Raw genomic sequence first — 15,638 nt, 5'->3', positions numbered from 1 at the left:
GGGGTAAGCTAGCCGAAAAAGGCATCTTAAGACAAAATCTTAGCTTTACCCTATTTAGTCTGTGGTCATGGGGCTTCTTGAAAATGAGGATGTGTACTGCAGGGTAAAAGTTCTCACTGGTGGCCCATGTCTCTTGAAACAGGTCACCCAATCCCACGGTGTCGGCTTCTGTGAAAAATTGAGCAACGACAAATGGCCTTAGATCTTAGCAATCTGCTTCAACATCGCCCAGGGCACGGGATTTCAAAATAACCCATACCAGGAGATGGTCACCACGGACACTTCCCGGGAGGGCTGGGGAGCACACACCAGACGTCTACACGCCAGAGCCTTGTGGCTGCCAGAGAAGGATCTCCATATCAACATCCTGGAGCTACAGGCAGTGTTCTGGGGTGCTCAAGTCGTTCCTTCGTCTATGAAGGGCAAGTTAATGAGAATCTTCAGGAACACCACCACCATGTTCTAAATCCGATAACGGGGAGGCACTCAATCCCAGGCGCTCTCCAAGGAAGCACAGGACTTGTGGCGCTGGGCCATCGGACAATGGATGTTCCTTGTCACTCTTAATCTAGCGGGAGTCAAGAACACCATTGCATACTCCCTCAACAGGGAACTGCGCTTCTGCCACGAGTGGGAACTTCGGTAGAATCAGGTGGACTGCCTCTCGGTCAAGTGGGGCAGTCCCCAGATCAATCTATTTGCAATGGCCGCAAACTCCAAAGGCCAGATGTTTGCCAGTAGATTCCACAACAGAGGAGCCTGGGGGATGCGTTCTCCTACCGGTGGGAAATGCGGTTTATGTACGTGCTTCCTCTGTTCCCCCTCCTATTCTGAGTCATTAACACACTCTGTGTGAGTGCAGGATGATCCTCATCGCCCTGGCATGGCAGAGGCAGATTTAGTACCCAGACCTTCTCAGCATGTCAGCGTCGCCTCCGGACAAGCTGCCAGCGGTTCTGGATCTTCTCACCAGAGAATGAGGCGTAATCCTGCATCACAACCCAGGATCGCTGAACCTGAGGGCTTGGCTCCTGCAGCCCTAGAGTTTGGAGGATATGAGTTGCCAGCGAACTGCAGGGGGTCCTCGCCAGGGCATTGTCTACCTTGAAGTACTTGCAGTGCAAGTTGGTGCCGGTCACAGAAGATTACCCCTTTGAGGGTCACGGCCCCACAGATTCTTCCGTTCTTGCTATCTTTGGCCAAGGCTGGACTGGCATACGCTTCCATCAAGGTAAATCTGGCGGCTATCTCCTGCTACACCAGGTTACCAGGAAGATCTTCACTTTGGTCCCACTGACTCGTCAAGGAGTTCCTCTTGAGATATTTCCCGCCGATTAAACCCAACCTGGATCTGACCAGGCTCATGGGGGACGGGGGGCCCTTAGAGCCCCTGCATCAGGCCCGCTCTAGTTTCTCTTTTGGAAAACGGCTTTCCTTGTGGCCATCTCCTCTGTCAGAAGAGTAGGTGATATCCAGGCCATATCCTGCAAGCAACCATACCTGACTTTCCACGATTCAAGAGTGTTGCTGCGTACACACCCCTCCTTCATGCCGAAGGTTCAGTCGGAATTGCACCTCAACAAGCCTTTGGTGTTACCTGTTTTTCCCCCAAAATATTCGTCGCTGACGGTAAGGGCCTTGCACTTGCTAGACGTTGCTTGTGCCATGAAGCTCTACGTGACACGCACAAAATTTTCCTATCCTTTGCAGCTGTTTGTGAACTTTGGCCCTGTGAACCATGGGAAGGCCTTGTCCAATGCCATCCATTTCAAGATGGCTCTCCGACTGCATCGGGCACTCTTGTTGGTTGGCAAACCGACCGCTGCCCGGCCACCCAAGAGCCAACACCACCGGAGCGATAGTGTCGTGATCTTTATGGCAATGAGGGTGAGCCTGCTCGAAACCACCAAAAACCGTAGACCGAAGACAGAAAAACCTTTCTCCCAAGAGCGTGGCCTGCAGGGCAGAAATGATACCTGGCAGGCCAGGGGCTTGAGCAAAAAGTCAGGAGCAGCAACAGAGCTAGAGGGAAAAGAAACAATACCACAATGTGAGTAACAAACCTTTGGTCCATGCACTACGCAACACTACGCAACACCCCTACAGTACGACCCACTCTTATCTGCTGAGTCAAGTGAGAATGTGAAGAACCTACGTATCTTGTGAGAAGTAGTTGCAGAAAAGAAGAACCAGGTCCCAAGAAAGTCTTAATCCACATGCAACAGTTCCAACAACCTAACCTGAGCGACACGAGGGCACGCCTAAGAAAGTTCCAACAAATCCAAGTAGAGAAGGAGCCAAGAAATCCAGGTAAGCTGCAGGTGGGTGTCCCAGGAGGAGAGAACAGCAGAGCGTCCAGGGGTCACATGGGTGTCGTCATGCAGCGGGTAAGTGACCGGAGTATAATACAGCAGAGCTTCCAGAGGTCAATGGAGTGGGAAGAAGCAGAAGGTAAGCGCACCGCAAGTCCGTGTAGAGAGGGGACCAAACTGCAGCTGAACGAACAGCGGTCACTATACAGATGCCGATGTGTAGATTACGAGTGGGAGGAGAAACCAGAACAGTGCACAAAGCGAAATAGAAACCGATGTTCCGTGTGAGCAGGATAGCAGAAAGTTAGTGCACGGACGTAATGTTGAGCCAGCAATAATAGTTCCCAATGTGACAAACAAATCCAGGGGCAGAGAGAAGAGTGGCGTCGGGAGGAAATCCAGCAATTCAATAGCCGAGTAAACAAGCACTTAGAGGAATGGGGAACCAGGCGTCAGGGACCCGTCAAGGAACAGACGAAAAGCAGTCCTTCAAAACAAACCAAGGATCGGGATACCAAGAAGTCGTGAATACAGATGCGACTTAACGTGAAACAGCAACACAGTTAAGGAGCATCTGAGGAGTGTTTCTTACTGATACCAGTAGTGTTCCCATCAGGAAGCTGGGAGGCATGTCGCTTCCGCATCACGTGACCGTGTTTTGGAAAGGGAATGCTGGGCGATGTAGATTTTCGCTGTAACAAGCGCCACAGCAATCCCCAGTTATTCTTGATCCCACGGATATACAGGGGAATCGAACACCGGGACATGACAGATAGCTGCGACGATTGCGTTCCTGTCTGTTGAGCCCCTGCTCGACATCTGCAGGGCTGCTATGTGGATTTCCATGCACACCTTCACGAAATTGTACTGCATCGACATGGATTGCAGTGAGGAGCCCAGGGTCGGCCAAGTAGTGCTACGCAACCTTCTTTGCTTGAGGTGAGTCTGTTCCAGGGGTAAGTGTAATTGCTTCTGTTGAGCCTTCCCATCTCGCGTAGTTGTGTAATGTTGTACTGCTATGTATTTGATATTCATGAGCATGTGAATCCATGCCAGGCCCCATGCTGCAGAAGTTTTAATCTACTTTCCTATAACTATTGTTCTCCAGCATGGGTCTGGCATTGATTTGCATGCAAACCCTCCCTCCGACCTCTCTGTGGCTCTTCTTGGTCCTGCTGCCACTTTACGTGCTTACCAAATCTGCAAGTGGCTGCCAGGGGAGGGGCTTAGGCAGAGGACTGTCATTTGATGGGGGCAGTATGACCCAGAGGACAGTAATTGGTTTAAAGGAGAAATACAGTTTTTAAGTGAAAGTGAAACTTTTTTCTTTTACCGAGGGTTCCCAGTCTGACGCTGGGGAATAATCATGAGCATGCAAATCCATGCCATACCCATGCTGGAGAACAATAGTTATAGGTAAGTAACTTAAAACTTATTCGCCAAACTGAATATGTTTAACAGTGTAATACAAATAGGGCTTTACTCGCTTTGAATAATCATCATACTGCTAATCTAAATGTGTAATACTGATTACTTATCTTCGACATTCATACTGCCATTCTCAAAAGTAATTCATAAATTATTGCATAACTTTGAATTATGTTCCACTGTTCTAAAAGGTAGTATGGGGTACTGCATCATTCCTGAAAGAAGAATACGTTACATATGTTGCAACATACTTGCTTGTAACCGGGTTAGTATAACTATGTTATTCTTGAAACCGAAGAAGTAACTTAGTTTACTACCAATAGGGTCTTCGTGCCTTGGATTACACACTGCCATTCTAAAAGTCTACTAAGGTACTTTTACTCCCCTTGAATAGCATACTGTCATTCTAAATTTGTAACGCTGGGACTTACTCACCTTGAACTGCATACTGCTTTTCTAAATGTGGCTTATGCTTTGGTTTACTTAAGTGTTGTTGGTTTTTACAATTGTTTGATTTATAATAGTACTTGCCTTTCTAAAGAATTCACATTTATAAATAAACCATTATTTTACAATACATCAGTGTAGAAGTGTTTCTTTGTAACTCTCTACAGCCCACCCTCCTAAAATGAGCCTGACTGCTCTGCCATAGCTTCCGCTACTTTGAGTATTCTTGCCCGATAATAAGAGTTGTATATCCTTATACTAAGAGTTGGAGTTTCTGTATTACCCAAGGTATTGTTTTATAAATTCCTTTTTCAGTGGACTTAAGCAAAATTGTCCTAACAAATGCAGAATGCCAAGACTACGCATCCAGGTGTTCCTAGACAGGCTCCAAGGGGAAAGCACTGTGGATGAACTGGTCTGGGCGATTTGCATATGGTCCACTTCACCAATGCTTCTAAACAAAATAATCCACAGGTTCTGGAAAGAAAAGCTAAAGTGAAACTGAATGCTCTGAAACGACCCAAATCCCAAGAATGCCTCAATGTTCCAGACCCCGACCTAGATTATTGGGCAACTAAACTAGCCCTGCTTTCCAGGACTGAAATAGAAAGCATAGAGCGCAACCCATGTGTGCTAAATATGTAGCATATCTACTGTACGCATTTAGCACAATTGACTTCCATCATCAACATCTTGAACATTCTGAAGCAGACAAGCGGCAAGATTTTCGATGCTGTTAAAGTGTGGATGGTAGAGAACTATCTTGCTCTTAATGACAAAGCAGATCTTGATTGTTGGGAGTGCTGCAAAGCTGAAAAGAACTTGATGCCCAATATGAGAGCTTCATAATAGGGGGCACTAAAATACCAGTCTCCAACCATGTGAAAACCCTAGGGGGTCATTATTGATCGCAACTTAATTTTAGCAAACACGTGTCCTACTTGAGCTCCTCAGGCGCTTATATGATGCAGCGACTATGGCAGATATGCCTGTATCTATCGGAGGAAAATAGGGCTCTGATAGCGACAGCTACAATAAACTCTAGGTTGTATTATTGTACTGGGCTACTATGGTGCTCTTCAAAGGCAAACGTGAAGAAACTGCAAACCATCCAAAATGGTGCTGTCAGAGTATGTGGACTGACTAGTAGGGATCATATCACTGCTGTCCGCAGGAAGCTACACTACCTACCTGTTCACCAGAGGATTTGCTTTAAAGCATCCTGTATGGTCTACAAATGTTTAGCAACTGATGCCGCAGGCTACCTCCGCCCACATACCATGAGGCTGTCGCACAGGCGCACCTTATGCTCAAATAATAAGGACCTGGTGATGCAGCCTAGATTCTCAAAGTTTTGGAGGCCTGAGTTTTAACGCTTGGGCCCCAAGGGTCTGGAATGACCTTGCACAGTCTCTAAAACAGTTGCCATAAATTGCCCAATTTAAGAAAGCCCTGAGAAACATATGTTTGTTGGAGGAGTCCTCATGGATTCATCCTTCCCCACTGCCTCATACAGGTTTTTTTGTGTTTCTGTTGTCTTGGTCAAGGGAGCGCCCTGAGACCTGCGGGTGTGCTGGTGCTATACAAAAATTCTTTAGAATAGAACATAAACTACCATCAATGGGTATCGTAAGATTAGAGCACACTAAATTGATATGAACTGCAATCTATCGAAGGAGATGAGAGACTTGGGTTAAATCAAGTCAAGCCCACTCTAGCTCAACAACCACTTCTTAATTGACAAGGTACCACCATACTGAAGGGAGTCAGAAAGACGGGAAATAGGATACCTGGGTCAGTGTTACATTGGGGTTTGGTAGGGTCCATAGACTTGTTTGAAACCCTTTCATGGAATACAACATACCCAGACAGGACCTATGGAAATTCCTCCAGTTAATTAAATTTGTAAACGCCTCCTTAAATTGTCATGCAGACACCCATTTCATATGCTGCATATCTGACTTTATACACAGGAGCAAAGAAAAGCTTGATCCATGGTGTACACATTACTGCAGAGAAAATCTACAGACACCAGTGCCGATTAAAAGCAAGGTATCAAGCTGAATTGAACATCACTATTGATAACGATTGGCAAGAGATCTTGGAGAGGTGGGCGATGGGCCCAAAGGATGCTAACACTAAATTGATCTCATGCAGGATTCTCCCTAGATTCTGCTGGAACCCCATTCGTGCAAGCAAAACTGACAGCTGCATAATGCTGGAGAGGCTGTTCCCAAGATGACCCCTTCCTCCATATGTTTTATGAATGCCCCATGATTGCCAGTTTTTTTTTTTAAAAGGTGATGGGAGTAATCTCCTTTGTATTAGAGCTACCACGCAATGACTCCACCAGATTATAGCAGTTCTAGGGCACCCAACCTGTATCACTACTTCATCAGTGTTAGGAAGAATTCTCATATATGTGCTAATTTCCTTCACCTTATAGACCCCCAGCAACTTGGCTGGATTTTGAGGACTTTATTTTTTTTCCTGGAGAGAGTGTGAACCTTTTTTCCCACTTTCTCATGTATTTTGATGTGTGTTTTACTCATGTGTTCTTTGATTATGGAGTTTTAGACAACTCCATAGGCATCATCTTTTCATGCCACACAACACCCTCAGTGCAGTGACACAGGGAAGCCTTTCAGGCTGTCCCAAGGTTCAAATACCTTCTCTGGGATAAACTACTGTTTCCCAGAGAAAGTAAAGCGAAATTGACTTTACTAGTCTTTCCAAATTCCTAGACCCAGCACACACTATCGTACAATAGAGTGCTGGAGGGGTTACTTAGTATCCCCTATGTCTAGAAACTCATGTAGCAGTCAAATGCTACCCTTTCCTCTCAAAATGGCTGGTGGCAGTGGTTTTACAACAAACTACCATGATTTTTCCTGACCGCGAACACCGGTAGCGATAAATCGTGGGAGCCATGTTTTTCAAGATGGCGTCTGAGCCTCCTTTTTTAAATGGGCCCCATCGTCTTTTTTCGCCATTTCTTTTTGGAAAGGTCCTTCTAGAGTTTCTCTGCTCACCAAACCAGGTTTGGCCCCTTTATTCCTACGCATTTGGCGGGCTTCAGGACTGAAGTCTGCCTCTGGCGCCCGAGTGTCTGGGGTGGGCAGGAAGTGAGGGAGGTGCCGAAACTTCCTGGCTTAGTCTCCTAGGAGACCCAAATGCACTCTGGCGTGATTGGCTGGCTCACTTTCCGGCAAGGACAGCCACCCTGCTGGGTGAGTGGCAGCTAGGCTGGAATGAATGGGAGAAAACTGTTTAAAAGGCGAGCCTTTTGGCTTGGAAGGCAGAGTCGACCACTGGAACGAAGGAACCGAAGACGAGCTGGAAGAGGACGGCTGCTGCAACTCCTGGACTGTTGGTTTGCCCGGTGAAGCCCTGCTGCAGGTCCGAATCGCCAAGTTCATCTCGACAGAGAAGCCCTCAAGGACGACTTATTCCTTTGAGTTGGTGGGACCAATCAACTCGTAAGCCACCTGGATACCATTCTCAGAGCTGGTTATGTTTTCCTGAGAGTGCTGCAGGAAACCGAATAGTCAGGAAGAAGGACACCAGTTTGTGTGCTTGACTGCAGCTACCGGAATTGAAGATTTGCCTTTGCCAGCTTTTTGACCAGTCCCAGTGCAGTGCAGGAGCCCCATGACGTTCTCCCTCTTGCCCCCATGGCTGAGGCTCAGGAACCGCGATATCTGCAGGAACTGCCAGAAACACACATCTTCAGCTGCATCTTTTTCTTCATTGTAAGGTACTGTGAAAACCCGACGAGAACTGGTGCTTGAAACGTTGGCAACTTGCAGGCCTAGTCAGCTTGTGACCAACATATGAATATTTTTTTTTACAAACTACTACTGCTTTATCCTATACAAGACTTTAGCCCCTTGACTTTGGCCTAACCTATTGCATTGAATCAACTCCTCTGGTGAACTCAAACTATTTGCACTGTTTTAGATTAACTGTAATATTCCTTTTTATGAACTTATGCCTTTTGGCTCCTACTTCAAAGTAGTTTAAATGCCTCAATCTGATATTGTAAAGTACTGAAGTATATTTCTGTGTGACATAGATTGCCTCCTAGTGGATGTTTTATAACTGACTGTGAAATAAATTAATAAGTGTTTTACAAAGAAACCTTGAATATAAGAGTTTCTTTGAATACTTGTAATTCTAGACCTCTAACACCCTTACAGCTCACATTCCCTCTTGAGATGAGCTTGGCTGTTCAGGAACACTACCACAAAACTGTGTAGAACAAGCTTATACCAAAGGTTGGTTTTGCTTACACCTGTAGTCTTGGTTATGTGTAGTGGTCACAAGGGGTACTGCATATAAACTCTGCCTAACAATCAGCAGGAGAAATGGAGACACTTAGCCCTAGCTAATGCAAGAATATATTGGAAAACAAATCTCCAGCTCTATACAGGGAAAGGACTGACCTTATGGTACAGGTCACTGCTAACAAACGTGTTATCTGGAAGGGTACTAGAGCTGAAAATGTCTAGCCTATCTGGGATAGATTTATTGGCTTGCTGTAGAATATTTTTGGCCTAAAGCCAAGCATCAACCGGAGTCACAATAGTTTAATCTAGAAAAGGTTTTCATAATGTTCCTAAACCCCAAATTCTGTTGTGACTCATTGTTCTTAATGAATACTAAATATGATTTAAAGCTTTTATATTATAGTTTTCATCTTTATTGGTTTTCCACAGCATTACAATAAACAAAAACATGTGGCTGTGCCAGCCTTGATTCATCAACATTACATACATGGGAATCACATGCAGTATTGTAGAAGTAACCATTACATTCTTGTTCACATCGTCCAACTTAGGATGAGACCTGCCTCCTGTCCTTTGTATATCACTTAGACCTCCCCGCCCATCTGCCCCTCACCTTTTGAAATTTCTGGGGGCAACTTCTGGCCTTATAAATATGCCTTTCGAGAGGCATACACCTGTACATTTCAGCAGTCCATTAGCTGATCCGTGGGCGATCTGCAGAACCCCACATTGTTGCAATGATCTTTTTTCTAGTTCCTAGTGCAATAGACAAAAATACCTTTTCATGAACCCAGCTTCCCCCAGATTCCAAGTACAGCCAGTTTAGGAGCACAAGGGACCTCTAACCCTATTATTGCAGATAATCGCCAAATACATTTCCCCCACAACATTTGAATGTGTGCATATTCCCATAGTATGTGAAAAAGGTGCCCCCACTCCTACCACACCTCAAACCGTTATCTTGGTATGTCGCACCTCATCGCACCAATGATATTCATGAATAATAAGCCTAGTCTAATATTTTATATTGTATCAGGCATAACCTGGCCGCGATCCCAATGTCTCTCGGAAATAGAAGTGCTATGACCCACTCATCTGGATCTAGTGTCCCCACATCCCCTTCCCATTTGCCTCTTAGTCGAAACAATTCTGGAGATCCAAACGCCATTAGCACCCGATATCGGGCTGATGTAACCTTTGCGGTCCTACTTCTGGGAAAGACATTCGCTTCTTTGGGCAAACACATGGGCACCTCATCCAGAGCAGGGAACTGAGACTTCATCGCATGGGTTAGCTGCATATATTTATAGTAGTCCCTTCCTGGTACTCCAAATGTGTCTTGCAGTTTCACAAAGGGGACGAGAGCTCTATCCTGTACCACATCGGCACAGTCTCTTACCCCCAGTTCTTCCCACTGTTTGAAGTGTCCAATTTTGGCTCTGGGAGAGTCTATTGTTCCATAGAGGCTGGTCCAGTGTTGGCCTCTTCCTGCACCCCATGTCATGATGTGCCTCTATCCACGCTTGTCGGGTACTTCTTACCAATAGGGGGAGGGCTGTGTCCGTCTGTGGTCTTGTCCCCATACAATATCTGTTTTGTGCGCTCTCCCACCCATCCACCCCCACATGTGGAAGCCTTGGGTCCCCATGCAACCAATCTTTCACTATGCCAATTTGCGCCACCCAGTAATACCTTCGAAGGCACAGAGTCCCCCAGTGCCCCCCTCCCACACAGAGCGCTGGAGCGCCCCCCCCCCAACTCCTGCCACACCACCCCCCTCAAGGAGTTCTTAATCTTACCGAAAATAGATCTAGGAATCGACATCGGGGCATTATGTAACCCATATAGAAATCTGGGGAGAGCCAACATTTTGAAAAGTGCTGCTTTACCAAGCATCGTCAACGGGAGCACCTGCCAGTGAGCTACATCTGATGGAAACCGGTCAATTAGCTGTGTGAGATTGAGCCACATATACTCCTCCAGGTCGGGACTTTGGTATATGCTCAAATACTTCAATCCTGGGACTGGAAACTGGCAAACCGGGGGATAGTACCCCCCACATCCTCCCCACTTGTGGGAAGAATACAGACTTCTGCTGGTTTACACTAAGACCACAATACGCCTGATACTTCAGCAGTGTCTTGATCACTGCTCAACAGGAGGTCGCCAGTTTGCCCATATGAACGGTATGCAGTAATAAAATCACGGCAAAAATGTCCCTTTTACAAAAGATTGCGGCAAAAATGCTGTGGTTTGACCCGGTAAAGGTGTACTCCATATACCATATTTAAGGGGAGCGAGGAGTGTGGGTGTTTCCCCAGCTCCTCTTAAATGGTATAATTGGACTGTGGGGTTGCAGGGGTGTCCCTCGCATAATTTACATGGATTGCAGCGGCAAAACCACTGCCTTTTTTGCGCAATTCTTTTTGTGTAAACAGCCATTTTTGACACGATTTTAACACACGGAACCATATAAACATGATGGTCATCTGCATATAATGAAACTCAGTCCTCCACTCCCCAAGGCCAGCGGAAACCCACCCAGTCTGGGTCATTGTGAAGCTTATTCGCTAGTGGTTCATTGACCAAAGTGAGTAACAGAGGGACGAGGCATCCCTGCCTCGTCCCTCGCTCGAGGGTAAAACCCTCAGAGTACCCCATTGACCCTAACTGAAGCTTCTGTGGATGTGTATAACAGGCAGGCCCACCCAATAAAATCCTCCCCAAACCCCATGTGTCCCACAATTTCCCAGAGTGCCTCCCATTTTACAGAGTCAAAAGCTTTCTTGAAATGGACTGCCAAAAGTGCTACCGGTGTTCCTCGATATCAGACTGATAGCCAGTTGTACTCTGTGGATTTCATTAGCGTGGATCTAGTGGGCATGAATCCGCACTGATCTGGGTGTACTAAAGAATCTGACCGCCAGGAGGCGGTTAGCCAGAACCTGTGCCAACACTGTTTATCAGCGATATAGGCCTATATGCAGCACTTTGTTCAGGGGTGTTTCCCAGGTTTCGGCAGGACTACTTTAAAAGTCCTCCTCAGATCCGAGGGGAGATTACCATTGATTCTACACTGCTTAAAGAGACGGTTTAGAGGTCCCGTAACTTTATCTCTGAGCCTTTTCCAGATCTCCGCTTGGAAGCTGTTGGGCCCGGGCGCTTTACCCGATTGTAACTGCGTGTGTGCGGTGGACACTTCCTCTTCTCTTATGTCGGCATCAAGCCCTCTGTTGCACCGTTAAGCAAGGGAGTTCCGCTGGGTTGATGAAACACTGGCTTGTGGACCCAGTTTGATCCCTCTGGGAGCTATACAGCCCCTCATAAAAGGATGCAAATGCGCCTGCAATCTCCACATCTTCCATCTGCACCCCTTTGAAGCCTTCCCAAAGTACGACTGGGCTATCTACAGACCCCTCATTGTCAGTGAATGCAGCTTTATCTTGATTGGCCTGCCTTCTGGACTTCTCTGGTATAGTCTGGGGAAAAAACCCACATGATAGCCGTTGTAAGTGATGGGGCCCTTGCCATTTGCAATAAGGCATCCATGTCCTGATAGTTCAAAAGTCTCGCTGTTATTGTGCGGGGGGTGGGTGCCCCTGGAGTGGGGCGGCCTGTTGGGATCCTGTGCGCCCGCTCCACTGAGAAGAATTTAGAAAGTTTCTTCTGAGGAAACAAGTCCAATAGCCAATCTTCTAAGAATAGCTCCATGCTGGGACCCGCCTCTTTTTCGCGCAATCCGAGTATGCAAAGGTTATTATGACGGACCCTGCTCTCATCCTCCACCCTATTTTCCAGGTGTGTAAGCTTTTGAGTGGCCGACCTTAGCTTCCTCTCCAGTCGCTTGATAGAATCTTCGGCATCAGACACGCTGCTCAGTCTCTCCTACCCTTGTTGCCAGGTTCCATAGGTCCTGGCGCAGCAAGGCAGTCTACCTTTATTTCACTTGCTGCTCTGAAGTCCCTTATCGTTTCCTAATGCCACGGAGGGAAAGCTAGGGGTCGATCATTTCAGCTTCTGTACTCATCACCCCTTGCATTTGGACTGTAGGCAGTTGGGAGGCCCGCACCGTAAATTGGGCAATCTTGCACTGCATCCCAGACACATTGTTTCTGTCCTTGACCATGACTTCCCCTTCGTGTGGCAAACGAAGCGGCTACCGCCTGCAGGATAACTTTGTATCACTTCGGCAGCGGTGGTGAACCCCAAAGTTCCTTTTCTGGAGTGAGTCCACTATCTCGGTGTCCCACCCGCATATCCATGGCCTTCTGGTAGGCACAAAACTACCTCTGATACCCGACCCTTGTGTTGAGGCCCCCACTTGACCCGACCAGCGGCCCTTTCCATATCCGTCCTTCCAGGGGGTTCCTCACTACTCCTGTGTTCGCTAGGTGCCCCTCCTGAACTGCCTGCCAGTCTGTCCCCTCCACAACACCTTGTGAGCCCTAGTCCTGTGGCCCGTTTTAGTGTCTGAGCCGGTCTCACCTTGTCTTGTGGTCCGCACGGGAGGTCGTCCAGGGCCAGGCAGAGTAAATGTCGCCGCAGAATCCTGGGTCGGCTACGGATGAGACAATTCCACACTCTGCCCATGGTTACTGGAGCGCTTCCAGCCCGCTGCCCTACGTGTGCGCCCTGACGGTCACCTCGCACGGTCATCCTTCTTTGTTGATATCCCTGTTTATTGCTCAGCGCTGGCCTCCTGTATGCAGCCCCAGCTGCCCTCTGATGTAACGGGAGCCTCGGGTTTGGCCCTTATCAGACATCCAGCCACTGTCCCGTTTCCTGGGCATGCCCCACCACTGATGCTGCGCTTCCACCTGCCAGACGGTCCCAGCGACGAAGCACAGTGGTGTGCCCTTTTATAAAAAACTGCTCTCCCTTACAATAGCTAACTGGTGTATACCGGTTCCGGTGTGTTGTGCCAGGCGGTAGCCCTTTGTAAACTCTAGTTCGTCACTGCCGGTGCGCACAGTCCGAGCACCCCCCTTGTCTGACTGTTTCCTTCTCTGGAGTCGCCCCGTTTCGGGGTCAGAGTGGCCGGGCCAGGTGAATCCGCCTTCCAGGAGATGGTCTGGATCGGTCAGTGCCCTCGTGTTACTCTGCCAACACGCTACCGTCTTCTACAGCAGGTCAGCGGGCGGGGAGGGCACACTGCCACTATCGCCGTTTGTATAGCGATGCACAGCAGGCCCAAGATGGTGCCACCCAGCAGACTGTTGTGTCGTTGGGACGGCCCAAACCTGTCTCCCTGGTCCGATCACGTCTGCGGATGCAGCGGCTGAGAGCTGATATTCTCAGGAATCACATGCCACGTAGGAATCTCGCCACCTGTACCGGGAACCAGGATGTAACTCACAGGATGTCGGCGGCCCAGACTGAACTTCCAGAGCTCACGTCGACATTTGTTGTGGCTCAACAGCCCCCCATCTTAATCAAAAACCCTTAATAAAAATGATTCTTACAAAAATAAGTTGCATACGAATGAGTGTTAAAAAAACACTATCTGGACTGTACTACCTTAATGAAATATGCACAGAAGGTAAAACGAAAAGGGAGATGGGCACCTCATGCTGAAATAGCTGATTGTTAGTGTTGCAAACACTAAAGAATAATGGGGGACTGGGTCCACCTGCACTGTATCATTGGGCACTGACCATTGCTTCTCAAACAGTATTGGTTGCAGTGGTAAGTGAGGTTGAAAAAATGACTTCACTCACCAAAGTGTCCAAATCACAAATCAGTCTGCAAATATTGTGAGGATTCTATTGAAAAAGATTTGAGGTCGGGTGCGGGGGGAACTGCAAAAAGCACATTTAACAAAAACAATTAAATGAAAGCTATCCAAAGCAAAGGGAGAATGGTTAGGCTTTCCGTGCATCACTTTTTAGTAGCTGCAAAAGGAGTGAAAACTGGTGGTCTCTCAAATTAATGGTCCATACCCATGGTTGATCTGGAAGGCAGGTGCTGGTTACATATTGTAGTGGGCATCGTAGTTGAAGTTGAGTTCTTGATTGTACAGTACATTTCAACATTTTATGATTTGATTATTTTTTCTTCTTTTTTTAATGCATTTTTACATTTGTCAGTCAGCAAAGTACTAGTCCTGGATCCCAAATGCAGCATTGTGATTGAAATGTATTGTGTAAATTGCATGTATGAATTAGGATTACCTTTTTCAGAATGTTACTTTATTCTCATGTAAACTTTCACTTTCAGAACATCCTAGTTTGTGATCTGCTTTTCACCTGCCGATATTGGATTCTTATAAGATGCACAATACAAAAATTGTACCTGGAATGTTTTGCATAGTTTTATTCCACAAAACAAGAACAAAGTGCAATCAGCGGTTACCGACTGATCAAGGCCTTTTTCTTTCTTAACAGTTACCCACCTCTGAAACCCTTCAGTCAGCTGTAAATTGTGAATCTGAGCAAACGCTGGGTGCCTATTCCAGATTACATAACCAGCAACAGGATCGAGATTCCAAGCGACCAAAGCTTTCATATTCCGGCTACCCTTTAGTATCTGGCATGAGAAGCAGCAGCAGTGGATTGAGTGAGATTTCAGGTACTGTGATGTATAGCTTGAGAAATGTGTAATGTTAAGATTGTGATTCATTGCAGATGTACTGATTGAGGGGAGTAAGAAGCAGGCTCACATGATTTATTAAAGCTTTACAAACTGTAATATGTTTTCGAGGGGATTGGGTCCTCCGACGTATTCCATATCTATGACCGTAATCACCACAGCTGTGCTGCTTTGGAAAATTTTCTGCGTCCTGCGTCGATGCGCCATCCTCGAGGACCTCGGCCGACGTCACTGGAGGTTATAAGTAGGACGCGCGACGCCCGTAGCCTCAGTTCCGTTTTTTCCGCGAACGTGTTTGCTTTGTGAATCTCGGTACGCCTCGACTCTTTGGAGTTTCTGTTGTTCATCTCGGTTCTTCGAACCTGTTCGTTTGTGAAGTTATTCTTCGTGAAGATGTCTACCTCATCTTCCACACCGCGTCCGGTCTTTAAGAAGTGCGGGGACTGTGGGTCCAAGATGTCGTTCACGGACTCGCACAAAGCCTGCCTCTAGTGCTTCAGGGAGGCCCACGACATGGATGACTGTGTGGACTGCCAGTCGCTCACGTCGAAAGCCTTGCGGGAGCGCAAGAAGA

General features: G+C 47.1%; 1 protein-coding gene across 2 annotated transcripts in view; it reads left to right on the top strand.

Moving 5' to 3' along the window:
- MARCHF7 (membrane associated ring-CH-type finger 7) overlaps window positions 1–15,638 on the top strand; it is a 966,353-nt gene that overhangs the window by 278,365 nt on the left and 672,350 nt on the right. For both annotated transcript variants that reach the window (XM_069616354.1, XM_069616355.1), the window contains exon 4: window positions 14,860–15,043. In XM_069616354.1, the coding sequence (XP_069472455.1) occupies window positions 14,860–15,043 (184 nt within the window). The remainder of the gene's footprint in view (window positions 1–14,859; window positions 15,044–15,638) is intronic.

The sequence above is a fragment of the Ambystoma mexicanum genome, chromosome 9 (assembly GCF_040938575.1).
Source record: "Ambystoma mexicanum isolate Mex_15411 chromosome 9, UKY_AmexF1_1, whole genome shotgun sequence".
NCBI classification, from domain to species: Eukaryota; Metazoa; Chordata; class Amphibia; order Caudata; family Ambystomatidae; genus Ambystoma; species Ambystoma mexicanum.
Note: the sequence above shows the minus strand (reverse complement) of the source record. Positions and strands in the feature narration are given on the sequence as shown.